A 19161-nucleotide genomic window follows, 5' to 3' on the forward strand; every position below is an offset into this window, starting at 1 on the left:
ATTAAGGTTTTAAAAGTTATCAATTATTATATGAGGGTATAATTACAATTAGGTTGATAAGTTCAGGGTGCTCAGGGTATAAACATTAATTTAGAGTGAAATTGCAACTATTCGAAAAGTTCAGAGTGAAATTGAAAGTTACGCCAAATTGTAGTTGAATTAGATTATGTTTTCAAAGATAAGGTCTTAGTTGAATTAGATTAAGGTTTTAAAAGTTATCAATTATTATATTAGGGTGTAATTGCAATTAAGTTGATAAGTTCAGAGTGCCGAGGGTACAAAGATTAGTTTAGAGTGAAATCGCAACTACTCAAAAAGTTCAGAGTGAAATTGAAAGTTAGGCCAAATTTTAGTTGAATTAAATTAGGTTTTCAAATATAAGGTCTTAGTTGAATTAGATTAAGGTTTTAAAAGTTACCAATTATTATTACTACATATTAAATATTAAAATAATAAATAATTATATTGGCCAATCAAAACACAAAAGATAAGAAAAAATTCAAAATTTTATAAAAAAATAAAAAGAAAATTAAAATGCTTAACAGTAGAATGCCTCAAAATTTCTCTTTGTTTCGGCTTTTATATATATATATATATATATATATATATATATATATATATATATATATATATATATATATATATATATATATATATATATATATATATAGAACATAGATATATAGATACATAATAATAAAAAAACTTACAAATAAATTATAATTTTAAACTTTATATATTTAGAAACTAAACAAATTGTTAGAAATTAGAAAATTTTAAAAATTAACAAAGTTAAAAATATTGGATTACAACTAGATCGTAATTGTTAAATTTACAAGTTTACCGGTTTGAACATTTTTTAGCCTTTGACTACGTCGTTTCAACACCCGGAACCCAGCTCTGAGCAGGCTTATTTGCACATCTGGCGAGAGTCACTGTGCTAAATGAGCCAAAATCTCGTTTTCAAGTTCCAAGGGCAAACTGGCCTTTACCTCCCTAAAAATTCATCCATACAGTTTAAGTGAAAAAAAAAAAATCAATTCAATTCTTTTCAGTTCCATTACCGGATTTTATTGAAATAAGTGAAATTTTCAGAAGAATTTTGTAAAATTAATAAAATAAATTTTATGGATAAATTAGAATAAATTTCATCTCTCTTTTTCTCCATCCTATTCTGTCTTTCTCTCTCTCCTTTTTCAATATTTTTACGTGTTTCTCCTTCATTTCTCAATTAATTATTTTGTATTTTGTAAACTAAAATATTAATTATAATCCATAAGAAGTAAATAAATTCTAAATTAAAAAAATGTGAGGATTATAGTTGTATTATCAGGTCTGTCTTAATAAAAAATCACGAATTACTTCGTTCCAAATTTGTTCTGAAACTTCAATTAACTTGCATTTATAAAGTAATGTCATTCATAATGAATTCTTAATCATTTGATTTGATTTGAATATATGGATTCAAACATCATATGTATTTCTTTATGATTTTACACTTTGAACTCCAATCCAAATTCAAAATCATGAAATATTTTATTGATTAAGTAGAGATTTATTCCTTCATACTATATGAAACTTCAAAGACAACAAGGAAATACAAGGAAATAAAAAAAGCCTGGCTGAAAGGCATGCTTTTTATGCTGCTTTCCATGAGAACAGTGGTGGAGTGCTAGATTCCTTGTATGTTGGAAAGTTCCTGAAGTATCTTTCACCTTTTACAGCATCAGCAGAAGCAATGGATTCAAGTTCAGCCATGTCTTCTGGCGTGAGTTTCACAGACAAAGCTCCAACATTCTGGTTGAAGTTCTCTATCTTGGTAGTTCCGGGAATCGGACATACATCATCTCCTTGGTGATGGACCCAGGCCAGTGCTAGTTGTGATGGGGTACATTGTTTTCTAGCTGCAATTTCACTAACACACTCGAAAAGTTTTTTATTATGCTCCAGATTTTCAGCTCGGAATCTAGGCAGGTACTGTAATAATAGAAATAATACTCATTTCAATGTCAACAGCAAAACCAACTTGCAAATAAAAGAAATCATCATGTTAACGAAGTACTCGAATAAAATTCTGAAACATAAGAATGCCTCTTCCTACTTGTAGGGCATTAACATAGCAACAAGATCAATTTTGTCATAATACAGCAAAGTAGATGATGGTGAAGACATTCCAAAAGAGGCCAGATTTTATGTAGGTTTCCTTAGTTCAAGCGTGGTTGTTGCTATCTTACTGAATTTATACCAAACTGAAAACCTTAGCATTTTAAACATTAGCACAATGAATAATAAGTTAGTAAATATTTCCCAACCTTTCTAAAGTCATTCTCTTTAAATGTTTCAACCAACTTAGGCCCTGACGAAAAGAATCCTCGTCCCAGAGGACTGTATGCAACGATACCAATACCAAGCTCTCTGAGAATTAGAAGGACAAAGTTAAAATCAAGATACTATGTACTGAATAATCATCCTATATTTTCATTCATTTGAATTCCAAAAACAAATTAATATTTTCTCATTGACATATCACCTGCAAGTTGGAACAATATCTTCCTCCACATCTCTTGACCATAAGGACCACTCCAACTGCACAGCTGTTATTGGGTGGACAGCATGAGCTCGTCTGATTGTTGAAGCACAAGCCTCAGATAGACCTATATACTTTATTTTACCCTCCTCAACTAGTTTCTTGAGTTCCCCCACCTTGCAAAGATAAAAAGAAACAAACAATAACAATTAAGAGTGCTTAATAACTAGACCTTTTGACAATGCAATTCAATGCATCAACAACTATACAGTATTAACGAATTTCTGGATGCAACAATAATAAGAACTAGAATATGCTTATCATGGTTACTTGGTTCCTACCCCAAATCAGAGAATCAAATATGGAATGGCCACTCAACTCAAATGTTTGGTTCCATCAGGAATTGGAATTGAACTCCTTGGTATGTAGCTTAGTTTTCTTTTATCCATAAATTCAAATAAATTTTTTTAAAAGTAATTTAAATTAAATATAAAATCATATACACTATTCTATAGAAGAAAAAAAAAGTCATTACATTATTTAAAGATTTTTATTTTAAATTTATCAAAAAAATTCATACAAAATTACAATTTTTTTACTATAAAAATCAAGAAGTACAATATTTTTGCTAAGGAATTGACCATAGTTTGAAAACCAGTTAGTACACAACTGTAATCTTTAAAAAGGAAAAGAAAAACAGGGGAGGAAGAGAAAGAGAGTCAAACTGTGACTTCAATAGGAATGGAGGTATCAATGCGATGCTGGTAATAAAGATCAATACAATCAACATCGAGCCGCCTCAAGCTATCCTCACAAGCAGCCCTCACATAAGCCGGCTCACCTCGAATCTCCCTCTTTCCGTCCTTAAAGCTTATGCCAAATTTGGTGGCCAGTTCCACTCTCTCTCTGATCCCTCCTTTCAGAGCCTGAGTAAATTCAAAAGTCAAGATTCATTCATTACTAATTTCCATAACTTTTTTCTTTCAAAACATTACAAAATTATAAAAATCAAAAGTTATATAAAATTACAACAAAATGTTAAGATTGAGCGAAGAAGATGAAACCTTGCCGAGAAGAATTTCGTTGGTGTGCGGTCCATAAACATCGGAGGTATCGAGGAAAGTGACGCCTGTGTTAATGGCATGGTGGATGAGAGCGATCATGTCTGGTTCAGGCTTTGGAGGGCCGTAGTAGTCGGACATGCTCATACAACCAAGTCCTTGAGCTGATACCTCTAGCCCTTGCGACCCTAGCTTTATCCTCTTCACTGTTGTCCCTGCCATTTTCAGTTCTAAGTTCTAAACCAAGCACTCTCTGTTACAAGGAGAAGCAACAAATGTGTTCTTATAGAAGTGAGTAGCTGCACACGTAGGGACCTCCGTTAGTTATTTATTTGCATTTATGGAAATAACGATGCTGACATATGTACTGACAGTAAAAACACATAGCTAAAATGACAAAAATAGCTAATTCGCATTAGTTGGTTCTTCACAACTTTCTTGACAGACCCTAATGAAAGAAAATTTTAATGTGAAATCACAAAACAAAAACAAAAACACACAACATGTAATATTGCTTTTAGCCCCTTCAACCTTAAATTTCTAGTTCTGTCCATGGTGATGAAGCTGAAGCTGTATAAAAATATTATGGATAAATAAAAGTTGCAGTGAAAGCATTTAAATTCAGTTCAAAATTTGAAAAAAAAAATTTAATTTTTCACATGAGAATCATGCTATAAATGATGCTCTAAGCAATCAAGGAATAAACATCAAATAACTTTTTTTATTTTGTTAATATCACTAAGCACAACCACCAAACTCATTATTGAACCATTCGATTAAGCAATGCTATTCTCATAGCCAAATGCATAAATATACATCTATACTTTACAGAAAAAAATTTTATGGCACCTTAAACTTTGCGAGTGATCTATTATGCCTTTGAAATTTCGAATTTTGCTAATGTTATATCCCTTTCTATACAAATAATAACATTTTTTTGGTATTTTTGATATTTATGTGCAAAATATTCACTTAATATGTGATTAGTATAATCTTTGGAATAATAATTTTCATATTTTTCAACTATTTAATAAGTATTCAATAGAATAAATTTTACAAGTTGAAGTATTTAATTGATACAATTTTATAAATTAAAATGTTCAATAGATTAAAGTAAAAGCTGAGAGTGCCATAAAATTTTTTATGTAAAGTACAATAATAAATTTATGATTGGACGGTGTTCTCAATGTTCACACAGGCAAAACCCAAAACAAAAGGTACCATGCAAATCAAGATATCAAAACATACAAATCAAAACCTAATAAGTAATTAATTAATGTCTTAATAAGCAATTACAATTTAGAATAAGCTCATAAGCAATATAACCTATATAAAGAAATAGTCAAATAGATATATAGATAAAAAGAAAGAAGACAGAGAGACATGCCTCATACAGGTAACTACAACCGCTAAGAGCTTTTATTGTTACCATTCGGTAGATTAATTATCATTTTTTGGTTTAGAACTTTGACTTCCATTGGTTTTTTGTGGTGTTTGTGCTTGGTTGTGGACACAGAGAAAGGAATATTAGATGTTGCAGTTCCGTTGTACACTCCACTCGGTATTATAAATGAATTTAAAAAATAAAATTCATTTATAAATAAATTCTCATATTTGTTATGATTAATTTAAAACATATAATTTAATTGAGTTTCCACGTAATTATGTATGGAATAAATTTATAATTGAAAATTCATTTACTTTTATTTCCAAAAATATACTTGAAATAATAATTTCAAAAAAATTAACAATGAATATCAATTATATTTATGTTATGCTATATAATTTTTTATATTTTTTTAAAATAAACATATAAAAATAATATTAATAAAAATATTGCATTTAATTTAGTGAATGTATATTTAAACCAAATATCTCTCCTCAATAGTAAAAAACAATGGGTTTGGTCAAGTTTGATAAAAAAAAAAAGTTAAATAAGTAAAAAATTTGAAAAATTGACTTTGTCGAATGAGAATTGTAGTTTTTTCATAAAAAATTGGATTGCTAAGTTTTGTGGAATTCATTTGAAAAATTACCTATTTTTATGGAATTTGGTGTGGTTAACAATTTCACAGAATTAAATTCCTAGAATTAAAATCTATATATTTTTTTTCATTTCAAACACAAAAATATTAATTTCTAAGTGAATTCCACAAAATAGTAAAAAAATAGTAGTTATATTAGGTCGATTGTTACTTAAGTCTTCAAACATCGACCCCCTTTTGACTACAATCTGATTCGAAATTAAACCCTTATTTCTCTTTGACAGAGCTTTTTTCGCAAGTGCACGAAATCACAACAAGTAATAAAAAATGAATAGAATATCATCCCATAAAGATTGTATACTAAGTACTAAAATTATGTTAATCTACTATTATTTAAACAACAATAAGGAGAATTCTTTTAAGAAATTAAATTAAATTAAAATAAAAGAGAATAAAAAAAAATCAAGCAAGACAATTTGATGAAAAGAAATCAAGGATTAAAAGCTACTAGGGATTTTGATTTCACTTAATTCTATTCAATTTATTTTATTAGTTTGATAATCAATTTTAATTGTTCAAATAGGAGAAACAACCATAAAATCACTAACAAGCTCTCCCGATATATTGTTATCTATTTTAACCCGGTCTGATTACCTATCTTCTAATAGCGCAATCAAACATGAATTAACTCATTAAGTTTTATGGTTTGTTTATGAATTCATAGCATAAGGTTGTTAACTCATGAAAACCTCACATGACTCAAACCATATAGCTTCCGCATCAAGTTATTATTCTCATGTAATTTATTACCTTTTTCATAACAAAAAGCCTTCTCTCGGTAGTGATTTTCGAAATAAATCAATTCATGGGAGAAACTTTGCTTGGGAGCATTAAGTTCAATAATAAGTTATATCATAAAAAAGGAAAAGCAAATCTAATATTATAAATTGGAATCGAAATTAAGCTACATTAAATCCCTAATATGAGAGTTTAGTTCAACATAATAATTAAATAAAACTCAATTAAACTTATAAATAATCCCATAAAAAATAATAAGCAAAAAAAAAGTTTTGAAATAAAAACTAGTCAACGATTGGCTTGAGCAGCTTCTTTGAATCTTGACATCAACTTCAATACTTAAAGTCTTAAAGAGAGAGAAAATTATCTAGAAAACAATAGAACCAGAGATGCTATATAGAATGAATGGATTAGACCCCCGATCATGGGGGTCTCTCTCTTTATATAGACTTTTTGGAATATCTTCTTATTTGTTTAGGAAAGCGAATCTCTATTGCATAAGAAATCTTTTGGAGATAGAAAACTGTTTAGGTTTTATATATTTCTTCCCAATTAAGACTCTCACAGCGTCTAAATAGGACTTCAACTTTAATAAAGTACATCCCATAATATTTTCATAAGGTACGTCCCACAATATTTTCATGTGGGCAGCACGGGCTTAATATAAAATTTCGGCCTAAATTGAACTCTGCAGAGTAGCACGGGGATGCTGGGTAGCATGCCTTGGGGGTGCTGCTTGTTGGAAGTTTTTGACATCTTCTCTTGCATTTTTGGCTGCTTTTCTATAAAAATCTTGTAAAATTCCTCAAGATCAAGTGAAATATGATTCAAGAAAAATTTATTAAAAAATATAAATAAAACTAAATAAAACTAATTAAAGTAATTAAAAATACTGAAAATCCTAATAAAAACTATACTAAGAATACTATAAAAATAACACTTATTACTCTTCCTATTAAAAAATCCGAAAAACTCCTAAGGATTTACCTTTCAACTGTAAGTAGAAAAATCTTACAATATGGTTAAAGTTTAAATCTTTTTACTATTGTTTACTTTATGCTATTGCTTGGCTGCATATATGAAGTATATAAATGTCTTGGTTGTTTCTAATTTGCATGTATTCCTTGTCAATCAACCCAATTTATATAATCAAGTCACGGTTAAACAAACTTCTTAGGGAATATGATGTTTACCTATTTATAAATTGGCAAACCATTTTTCCTCTTGTTGTATATAATTAAACATTGACTTTTCTTGATTTCCATATAGCAAAACCAAATCTTGATCAAATTGAATTCATCAAAAAAAAGGAATTAGCGGATACACGCATAATAGATTAAGTGAAATCAATCGAGATAATTTTTTTTTAGGCAAAATGCTATTAATGCATTAACTTGAATTATAAAAACTGAACAAGCAAGGTGGGACAGAGTCCCACACATAAGACCAACTATACTTATAGGCAGCTCTTGCAATAGTATGAGCTCCTATGTTTACCAAATCAGTCGAGATAATTAATAACTCTCACATATATCTATTGATATAACTTGTCTACCAAGATCAGGGACATGAAAAGTTTGGTAGAGAAAATCTCACACCTTAACTATTAATTATGTTGTTGGGTCCCACCGACATGTGGGACCCACACACTTTTGAAAAAAAAAGAAGAAGATTTAAATGTGTGTACAGTTATATATATGTTTTAAATAAAAAAATAAAAAAAAGGAGAAATGGACTCCTTAATTAAAGCGTAAGTCTGTGGACACGTTAATTACGCGTCCCCTTCTCCTATAAATATCTTCAGATGTTCAAACAAAAGAAGAAGTCTACACAGTTAAGTGTAGAGAATTTTAGGAAAGGGTTCTTAAAATTGGAAAAGAGAGAAAATAGTGAGGATTATAATTTTTTGGGGGTGTTTTTGAAAAACACTTAGAGTGCCACTATTTTTATACCACTATTTTATAGTAGAAGAATTATTGCTTGGCTGCATATATGAAGTATATAAATGTCTTGGTTGTTTCTAATTTGCATGTATTCCTTGTCAATCAACCCAATTTATATAATCAAATCACGGTTAAACAGACTTCTTAGGGAATATGAAGTTTACCTATTTATAAATTGGCAAACCATTTTTCCTCTTGTTGTATATAATTAAACATTGACTTTTCTTGATTTCCATAGAGCAAAACCAAATCTTGATCAAATTGAATTCATCAAAAAAAAGGAATTAGCGGATACACGGATAATAGATTAAGTGAAATCAATCGAGATAATTTTTTTTAAGGCAAAATGCTATTAATGCATTAACTTGAATTATAAAAACTGAACAAGCAAGGTGGGACAGAGTCCCACACATAAGACCAACTATACTTATAGGCAGCTCTTGCAAGAGTATGAGCTCCTATGTTTACCAAATCAGTCGAGATAATTAATAACTCTCACATATATCTATTGATATAACTTGTCCACCAAGATCAGGGACATGAAAAGTTTGGTAGAGAAAATCTCACACCTTAACCATTAATTATGTTGTTGGGTCCCTCCGACACGTGGGACCCACACACTTTTGAAAAAAAAAAAGGAAGATTTAAACGTGTGTACAGTTATATATACATTTCAAATAAAAAAATAAAAAGAGGAGAAATGGACTCCTGAATTAAAGTGTCAGTCGGTGGACATGTTAATTACGCGTCCCCTTCTCCTATAAATATCATCAGATGTTCAAACAAAAGAAGAAGTCTGCACAGTTAAATGTAGAGAATTTTAAGAAAGGGTTCCTAAAATTGGAAAAGAGAGAAAATAGTGAGGATTATAATTTTTTTGGGTGTTTTTGAAAAACACTTAGAGTGCTACTATTTTTGTACCACTATTTTATAGTAGAAGAATTATTGCTTGGCTGCATATATGAACTATATAAATGTCTTGGTTGTTTCTAATTTGCATGTATTCCTTGTCAATCAACCCAATTTATATAATCAAGTCACGGTTAAACAGACTTCTTAGGGAATATGAAGTTTACCTATTTATAAATTGGCAAACCATTTTTCCTCTCGTTGTATATAATTAAACATTGACTTTTCTTGATTTCCATGTAGCAAAACCAAATCTTGATCAAATTGAATTCATCCAAAAAAAGGAATTAGTGGATACACGGATAATAGATTAAGAGAAATCAATCAAGATAATTTTTTTAAGGCAAAATGCTATTAATGCATTAACTTGAATTATAAAAACTGAACAAGCAAGGTGGGACACAGTCCCACACATAAGACCAACTATACTTATAGGCAGCTCTTGCAAGAGTATGACAACCTATGTTTACCAAATTAGTAGAGATAATTTCAAATATATCTATTGATATAACTTGTCCACCAAGATCAGGACATGAAAAGTTTGGTAGAGAAAAACTCACACCTTAACCACTAATTATGTTGTGGGGTCCCTCCAACATGTGGGACCCACACACTTTTGAAAAAAAAAAGGAAGATTTAAACGTGTGTACAATTATATATACGTTTTAAATAAAGAAATAAAAAGATGAGAAATGGACTCCTTAATTAAAGCGTCGGTCGGTGGACACGTTAATTACGCGTCCCTTTCTCCTATAAATATCTTCAGATGTTCAAACAAAAGAAGAAGTCTACACAGTTAAGTGTAGAGAATTTTAGAAAAGGGTTCCTAAAATTGGGAAAGAGAGAAAATAGTGAGAATTATAATTTTCTGGGGTGTTTTTGGGAAACTCTTAGAGTGCCACTATTTTTGTAATCTCTTTTGTATCTACTATTTTATAGTAGAAGAATTATTCGGAATTTGTCCATGGACGTAGCCCATAACAGTTGAAGGGTGAACTACGTAAATCTCGGTTTCTCTATTTTTCATCTGGCATTTACAGTAATTATTTAATTTTTACCGTGATTATTATTTCTAGTGGATTCGGTCATCAATGTCCAATACGTAATTATTGGAGGTAAATGTGGTAATAGTAATTTAAATCTTTATCGGCGCTATTAATTTTTATCGTCGGTAATTTTATTTTACTTCTACCACCTGCATTTTTCCACGGGCCCCACTTAGGATCAGTTATAATCCAAACAACTAGTATCAGAGCCTGGCTGGTAAATTCTATTAGTTTTCTACAAAGTTAATATTCACATGAATAGTGAATTTCGTGAATAGTAAAATTTTGTCAGATTCAGAATTCGATATGGCTAACGACGAGGCAATGATCAAATTGACGGATTCGAATTATTCGATGTGGAAATCCAAAATGGAGGACTACCTCAATTGCAAAGATCTGTACGTTCCAATTGAAGGTGATAGTGCAAAGCCAAAAGAAATGAAAGAAAAGCAGTGGGACAAGTTAAAAAAGCAGACATTGGGTACAATACACCAATGAATAGATGCTAGCCTGTACAACCACGTGAGAAATTAAAAAAGATCCCCAAGTTCTCTGGAAGAAATTAGAGAATATGTACGGGGCTACAAATGCTCAAGGTAAAGTGTTCATGATTTGTAAAGTCATGAACTTAAAGCTGTCAAAGGGGCGATTAGTTACACAACACCTAAGTAATTTTGAAGGACTCGTAACTGAGTTAGCAGTCAGCGGTATGTCCTTGGATGACGAGATGCAAGCATGCCTACTGTTGGGATCTCTAGCAGATATTTGGGATACTCTTGTGGTATCATTGAGTAACTCAACTCCTAATGGTGTGGTAACAATGTATATGGTAAAGAATAGACTATTCAATAAAGAAATACAAAGAAGAGATGTTGCCAGTACCAGTTCACAAGCCCTTGTCACAGAGAATAAGGGCTAGAACAAGAGTAGAGGTCCAAGGCATGAAAAGTCAGGTGATAGATCCAAGTTTAGAGAAATGAGAAAGTGTTACCATTGCGGTAAGGAGGGTCATCTAAAAAAGAATTGTCGTTTACTCAAACAGGAGAATGTCGAAGATAGGAGAAAGACAGAAATACATCTGCTACAGCCTCAGCAGAAGATGGTGAGGTGACTTTAGTCTCTCATGATGCAGATTGCTGTCATATTGGAGATGCAGATATCGAGTGGATAGTAGATTCCAGTGCTTCATATCACTGTTAACTTTTATCGTCGGTAATTTTATTTTACTTCTACCACCGGCATGTTTCTGCGCGCTCCACTCGAATCAGTTATAATCCCAACAAATTATTACTTATTGCTTCTTGGTCAATTATAATTTAATATCCAAAATTATTACATGTCCTATAACTATACAATTTAGATTTCTATCTTATAAGAATAAAATGTTAATATGTCAAGGACATTTATTAATTCCTTTGCTTGATATAAGAGATTCTTGCCAATTCTTTAAACAACAACATGATTCCTTTGCTAGCTAAAAGAGATTCTTGATTTTCTCTTTTACATGCATGAAATATAAAAGAATGCTTGCATGTAATTATAAAATCATGTTCTCCTCTAGTTTTTTTTTTTTTTTACGTGTATTCAAGTTTTGAAATTCCTTTTTTTTAATTTATTTTTTAATCAAGATGAAGGCTATAAACCCAGATTACACAATGACCAAACGAGCCAAAAAGCTCCTACAACATCTGCATACAGTAAGTTAGAAAAGAAAAGAGAAGGGGTCTCCAGCAAATGCACTCCACGGACAGTTTTCAAGGTTTCCAGCAAATGCACTCCACGGATAGGCTTCAAAGCTTCATTAGCCATCAGGTCTGTAACACCATTTGTTTCCTAAACATGCTGAATTAACACTCTCCACTCCCTATTTATCAACTCAAGACAAAGAGAAACCAAGTTGTAATGCCTACCCAGTTTTGAAAATCTTCATCCAAGAATAAATTGAAAGCTGAAGGGGCTCACAAGAGGGATAGATTGGAACATACTCTTCTTGTTTTGGCTTCACAAACCAAATCATCACAAGTTCCATCAAACTGTGAAATATAAATCAACATAAAATACAACAAGACAGATGCAAACCAATGCCATCCAGTAGATAAACACGATTCAGTGTAAATACCTCAGCTGGCCATCTCAGAAGAAAAACAGCTAAGAGTGACCTGTGAAAATCCAGATTTAATAGGATTAATATAAACAACACAACAATAATACTAAAAAAAAAAAAAAAGTATGTATAATAATTTTGAAGTTTTGATCTTGTTCATGATATATATAATAATTAAAATTTTAAAAGTTAAAGTTGTAGTTGAATTAGGTTGGATGATTAGATTAAATAGGTTTCAAAACTTATCAATTATCCATATTAAATACTAAGTATTAAATTAAAAAATTAATTGCGGGCCAATCAAAATAAAGAAAAGAAAAAAATTTAAATTTTTCTAAAAAAAAAAAGAATGTTGAACAAAAAGAACGTTTTGAACGTTCTATATATATATATATATATATATATATATAGCTAGATTTTAGGTTCAAAAATTTAAAAGATAAAATTTTAGTGGTCTAACCTTCAATTTCACCTTAAACTTTTCGAGTAGTTGCAATTTCACTCTAAATCGACTTTTGTACCTTGAGCACCCTGAATTTATCAACCTAATTGTATTTATACTCTAATTTGGTTTTAAGGTGTAACTGTACCCTAAAAGTGATTTACTACACCTTAAACTTGTCAATTTGTTGCAATTACCATAAATGTAAACTAAGGTTGGAATTTGAATTTAAATAATGTAAAAAATTGGACTCCATATCCAAGTATTTAAACAATAAATGATAAAATCAAACCCAAGTACTCATATAATAAATAAAAAAAAATCAGCATTGAAATATTTGATTTTAAAATTGAACCAATTTTAAGATGCAAAAATAATGAGTTGGGTATTAATTCAAATTAGGGTGTAATTGCAACTAGGTTGATAAATTCAGGGTGTCCAAGGTACAAAGATTAATTTAAAGTGAAATTGCAACTACTCGAAAATTTCAGAGTGAAGTTGAAAGTTAGGCCAAATTTTAATTGAATTAGATTAGGTTTTCAAAGATAAGGTTTTAGTTGAATTAGATTAAAGTTTTAAAAGTTATCAATTATTATTAGTATATTTAAATATTAAAATGAAAAAAAAATAATTATATTGACCAATCAAAATAAAAAAAAATAAGAAAAAGCTCAAAATTTTATCAAAAAAAGAAAACTAAAATGCTGAACAAGAGAATGCCTCAAAATTTCTCTTTGTTTCACCTTTTATATATATATATATAGAGAGAGAGAGAGAGAGAGAGAATATAGATATATAGATACATAGTAATAAAAAAAACTTAAAAATAAATTATAATTTTAAACTTTATATATTTTAGAAAATAAATTTTTAGAAATTAAAAAATTTTAAAAATTAACAAAGTTAAAAATGTCAGATTACAAATAGATCGTAATTATTAAATTTGCAAGTTTATCAGTTTGAATCTGAAATTTCAAATATAAAGAAAAGATTGGAAAGATGAGTATGTGGAAGTGCGAAATCATCATCATTAACACCAAAACCACCGATACAGATAACTTTCTTTCTCTCAACACTTCCCCTTTTTCTCATGATTCTGAAGATGATAATATTAGAAGTATCGATGATGCTACAACGGTAATCAACTCTGTCACCACTGCTTATGTATGACCATGATTTTAAAACTGATTTTAAAACTGTTAGCTTCAATTTTAAAATCACTGATTGTAATTAAAAATAAATAAGCTTAATCAAACGGCTCTTAAACTATTATTGCTAAGACAGTTTTGGATTCGCTTTGAAACCTAAATTAAACAATCTTTTTCAAGTTTTTTTTTTTCAATTTTTTTAGTTGTAGCATGAATAAATAATAATAGTAAAAGTAGAATTGAAATAGAATAAACCAGTTTAATAAAAAGCTGTAAATTTTATTTTAAAAATTATATTAAAAAATATATTGGAGTTTCTTTAATTATATATTTTTTTATATAGTTCTAAAGAGCACGAGAACCACTCATTCATATTACAGAAAAATAAAAAACCGAAGCTCAGCCTTAAACACAAGAATCGAGTTATTGACCATGGTTTGATTTTACTTTTGACTGATTCAATGTTGGTTTGATTCTGATTTGAAAACCCCTACCCAAAAGTAGTAACCAATCCAACCTAATAGTAGCAGTGGCATTGAACATTGATGGTCTCTCTCTATCTTCTTCAAGTAGAATTAGAGCTTCAGACCTTTGGGATGCATACTATTATATATTCCATTTATTCTGTACTTGATAGCTTCTCATTTAAAATATTTAAAAGAACATTTTTTAGTCTTTGACTACGTCGTTTCAACACCCAGAACCCAGCTCTAAGCAGGCTTATTTGCACATCTGGACGAGAGTCACTGTGCTAAATGAGCCGAAAGCTCGTTTCGACCTTTTTTTTTTTTTTTCTCATTTACAAGTTGCAAACTAGCCTTTACTTCCCTAAAAATTCATCCATACAGTTTAAGTAAAAAAAAAAAAAAACCAATTCAATTCTTTTCAGTTCCATTACCGGATTTTATAGAAATATGTGAAATTTTCAAATGAATTTTGTAAAATTAATAAAATAAATTTTATGGATAAATTAGAATAAATTTCATCTCTCGTTTTCTCCATCCTATTCTGTCTTTCTCTCTCTCCTTTTCAATATTTTTACGTGTTTCTCCTTCATTTCTCAATCAATTCTTTTGTATTTTGTAAAGTAAAATATTAATTATAATCCATAAGAAGTAAATAATTTCTAAATTAAAAAATGTGAGGATTATAGTTGTATTATCAGGTCTGTCTTAATAAAAAATCACAAATTACTTTATTCCAAATTTGGTCTGAAACTTCAATTAACTTGCATTTATAAAGTAATGTCATTCATAATGAATTCTTAATCATTTGATTTGATTTGAACATATGGAATCAAGCATCATATGTATTTCTTTATGATTTTACACTTTGAACTCCAATCCAAATTCAAAATCATGAAATATTTTATTAATTAAGTAGAGATTTATTCCTTCATACTATATGAAACTTCAAAGACAACAAGCAAATACAAGGAAATAAAAAAACACCAGGCTCAAAGGCATGCTTTTTATGCTGCTTTCCATGAGGATAGTGGTGGAGTGCTAGATTCCTTGTATGTTGGAAAGTTGCTGAAGTATCTTTCACCTTTTACAGCATCAGCAGAAGCAATGGATTCAAGTTCGGCCATGTCTTCCTGCGTGAGTTTAACAGACAAAGCTCCAACATTCTGGTTGAAGTTTTCTATCTTGGTAGTTCCGGGAATTGGACAGACATCATCTCCTTGGTGATGGACCCAAGCCAGTGCAAGTTGTGATGTGGTGCATTGTTTCCTTGCTGCAATTTCACTAACACGCTCTAAAAGTTTTTTGTTGTGCTCCAGATTTTCAGCTTGGAATCTAGGTAGAACCTGTGACAAAAGAAACAGTACTCGTGTCAATATCAACAGCAAATGAACTCAAACAAAAGAAACTATCATGTCCCTACTTGAATAAAATTCTGGAAAAAAAGTAGTCGAATAAATTTCTGAAACCTAACAATAACTCTTCCTACTTGCAAGGCATAACATCATAGCATCTTACATATAGTCCAAGACCATTGTTCTAAACAACTTCATCAAGGGAAAAAAGAGTCTATGATTCGTTACAGATGGAATGTTATATCCCTCCAATTTAAATTGAACATAGAAGGTTTAAGCAAAAACATTAGGCATCCAGACTTATTGATGGGATCAATTAAGGCTTCTTGTCCTTTTTATGGCAGACCACGTTCAGGGAATAGATTGAGCATCATGAATAATCACTGAAGTTTTTCACCACCGCAAGGATTAAGGAACTACTTATAAAAAATGTCAAAAAAGATTTGCAAAGAAAATTAGGATAACTTTTGGAAGCCTGACAACATAAATCCAAAAAAATGCAAGATCATCAGTGTTCATGTATCATTCGCACTAAGGTATGTGAAATCATAAAAATCTACATTTTGTATGAGTGAAAGTTCTGCAGTGAAATGGTGACAAGGTAACCAACCAGAAAGGAAAAATAAGGTGAATATGGAGGAACTACAAACTAGAAAAATACTGAACTTATGCCCACTTTCCTAATTCTAGTCCTTTCCTTTCAATTTTATCAAATTAACTCATAAATTTATGAATTAGCTAGTCTCCATTATATTAAAGGTATATGAAGCATGTGACAAAGTAATACGACAACCAAATTGAAGGTAAATATGGACATAACTTGCAAACTTTAGCATAAATGGACCTCTCCTAATTCTTAAAACCGACTACTACTAATATTTTGCAAAGATTCATCCTCATGAAGCAACACAACAATATTCATAATTTAGCAAAATGCCATAATTTGGTTATTTTTAGAGCTAAGGATGGGCCCTCTCCTTCTATACTAGCAAACCTTATAGACACTTGCGGAAGTATCCCAATAATCAGATGTTGATGCTAGGACACATTCATATGCCAAATGCACATGTGACATACTCAAAATTCAAAATGCATAATGAGTTGGTAAATCTTTCCCAACCTTTCTAAAGTCACCCTCTGCAAGGTTTTGAACCAAATTAGGCTCAGACGAAAAGAATCCTCGTCCCAGGGGACTGTATGCGACGATACCAATGCCAAGTTCTCTGAGAATTACAAGGGGCAAGATCAAAAACAAGAAACCATGTAATGAATAAACATGTTATATTTGTATTCATTTGAATTCCAAAAATAAATTAATTTTTCTCAATGACGTGTCACCTGCAAGTAGGAACAATATCTTCCTCCACATCTCTTGACCATAAGGACCACTCCAACTGCACAGCTGTTATTGGGTGGACAGCATGAGCTCGTCTGATTGTTGAAGCAGAAGCCTCAGATAGACCTACATACTTTATTTTACCCTCCTCAACTAGTTTCTTGAGTTCCCCCATCTTGCAAAGATAAAAAGAAACAAATTATAACAATTAAGGGTGCTTAATAACTAGACCTTTTGACACTGCAATCCAATGCATAAACAACTATACAGTATAAACAATTTTCCAGTTGCAACAATAATAAGAACTAGAATATGCTTATTATTGTTACTTGGTTCCCTACCCTGAAATCCAAATCAGAGAATCAAATATAGGATGACTATTCTTCTCAAATGTTTGGTTCCATCAAATTCAAGGATGGACTGAATATTATGTAGCTTGGTTTTCTTCATACATAAATATATATATATATATATATATCATTTTAATATTAGATATAAAATTAAATAATACCTTTCAAAAATATAAATATTTTATAGAACAAAAAGTTATTACATTATTTAAAAAATTTTATTTTTATCAAAAAATTCATACAAAATTACAATATTTTTGCTAAAGAATCGACCATAGTTTGAAAATCAGTTACTATATAACTCAAATCTGAAAAAAGAAAAAAAAAAAAAAAAAACAGGGGAGGAAGAGAAAGAGAGTCAAACCGTGACTTCAATAGGAATGGAGGTATCAATGCGATGCTGGTAATAAAGATCAATACAATCAACATCGAGCCGCTTCAAGCTGTCCTCACAAGAAGCCCTTACATATGCAGGATCTCCTCGAAGCTCCACCTTTCCGTCCTTAAAGATTATGCCAAATTTGGTGGCCAACTGCACTCTCTCTCTCATCCCTCCTTTCAGAGCCTGAGGCAAATTCAGAAGTTAACAAATTGATTTACATAAAATTTTCCATTTAAAAATATCACAAAATTATACAAATTAATTAAAAGATGTAAATTAAAACTGCAAAACACTTATTAATTTCCATAAATATTTTTTTATTTTAAAAAATATCAAAAATTAAGTTGTAAATAAAAGTAAAGAACTGGTAAAGTCAAAGCACTTTCTGTTAAGCTTATTGATTTCCATATATTGTTTCATTTTTTTATTGTAAATGAAAAAGCGAACCTTGCCGAGAAGAATCTCATTGGTGAGCGGTCCATAGACATTGGAGGTGTCGAGGAAAGTGACGCCTGTGTTAATGGCGTGGTGGATGAGAGCGATCATGTCCGATTCAGGCTTTGGAGGGCCGTAGCCGCCGGACATGCTCATACAGCCAAGTCCTTGAGCTGATACCTCTAGTCCTTGCGATCCAAGCTTTATCCTCTTCACTGTTGCTCCTGCCATTTCCAGTTCTAACCAAAACAAAACACTCTCTGTTACGAGGAGAAGCAACAGAGTCAAAGATGTCTATGAACCAGAAGAGTAAGCCGCAGCCCACTTAAGGACCTCCGTTCAATTATTTGTTTTTTTTTTTTTTTTGAAAAAGTTAAAAATGCTGACGTAATTGCTAACTTAAACAATAGTTAAAGTATTAATTTAGTGCTTAAACTTTTCAATTAAACAAAAAAAAATTTTAAATTAAGAATACATAAACAGATTTCCATATCTCTAAACAGTCTTGATCGAATAAATATTCAAAAAATACCACAACAATTTGACATGGAGATTGTATAATAATGTTGCACTCACATGTAGATTAGTTGGTTTTCCAACATTCTCTATAGGATGTAGAAGATGAAGATTCTGAGTGCTTCCCATTCAATCAACAGGTGTATGGAGCTATTCGTATATACATCAAATCAATAGTTATTTTCCATTTAAAAAGTCATTGTTATATTTAACTCGATGCATCAACTCATTGAGAAAAAAAATCTTAAATAATAAAAAATTGTTTAAATGAGTGTTTGGCCATCTATGAATCAAACTAATAAAAATATAATTTTTTTAAATATTATTCTTACTTTATCATTTTTGTCCCGATGTATAGAT

At 30.5% G+C, this 19161-nt stretch overlaps 2 protein-coding genes across 2 annotated transcripts; both read right to left on the bottom strand.

Moving 5' to 3' along the window:
- Window positions 1-1508: 1508 nt before the first annotated feature.
- LOC105634353 (putative aldo-keto reductase 2) lies at window positions 1509-3890 on the bottom strand. Its single transcript, XM_089721274.1, has 5 exons — window positions 3592-3890; window positions 3253-3453; window positions 2531-2703; window positions 2313-2415; window positions 1509-1977 (listed from the first exon to the last, which is right to left on the bottom strand). The coding sequence occupies exons 1-5, from the start codon at window positions 3808-3810 to the stop codon at window positions 1639-1641; spliced, it is 1035 nt and encodes a 344-aa protein (XP_089577400.1). The 5' UTR covers window positions 3811-3890; the 3' UTR covers window positions 1509-1638.
- Window positions 3891-15312: 11422 nt separating this feature from the next.
- On the bottom strand, window positions 15313-18589 carry LOC105634352 (putative aldo-keto reductase 3). Its single transcript, XM_012217201.4, has 5 exons — window positions 18298-18589; window positions 17833-18033; window positions 17121-17293; window positions 16903-17005; window positions 15313-15773 (listed from the first exon to the last, which is right to left on the bottom strand). Exons 1-5 carry the CDS (start codon window positions 18514-18516, stop codon window positions 15435-15437), a joined length of 1035 nt encoding a protein of 344 aa, XP_012072591.2. The 5' UTR covers window positions 18517-18589; the 3' UTR covers window positions 15313-15434.
- Window positions 18590-19161: the final 572 nt, after the last annotated feature.

Source organism: Jatropha curcas, chromosome 5 (assembly GCF_041381405.1).
Source record: "Jatropha curcas cultivar XTBG-Jc1 chromosome 5, XTBG_Jcur_1.0, whole genome shotgun sequence".
NCBI lineage: Eukaryota > Viridiplantae > Streptophyta > Magnoliopsida > Malpighiales > Euphorbiaceae > Jatropha > Jatropha curcas.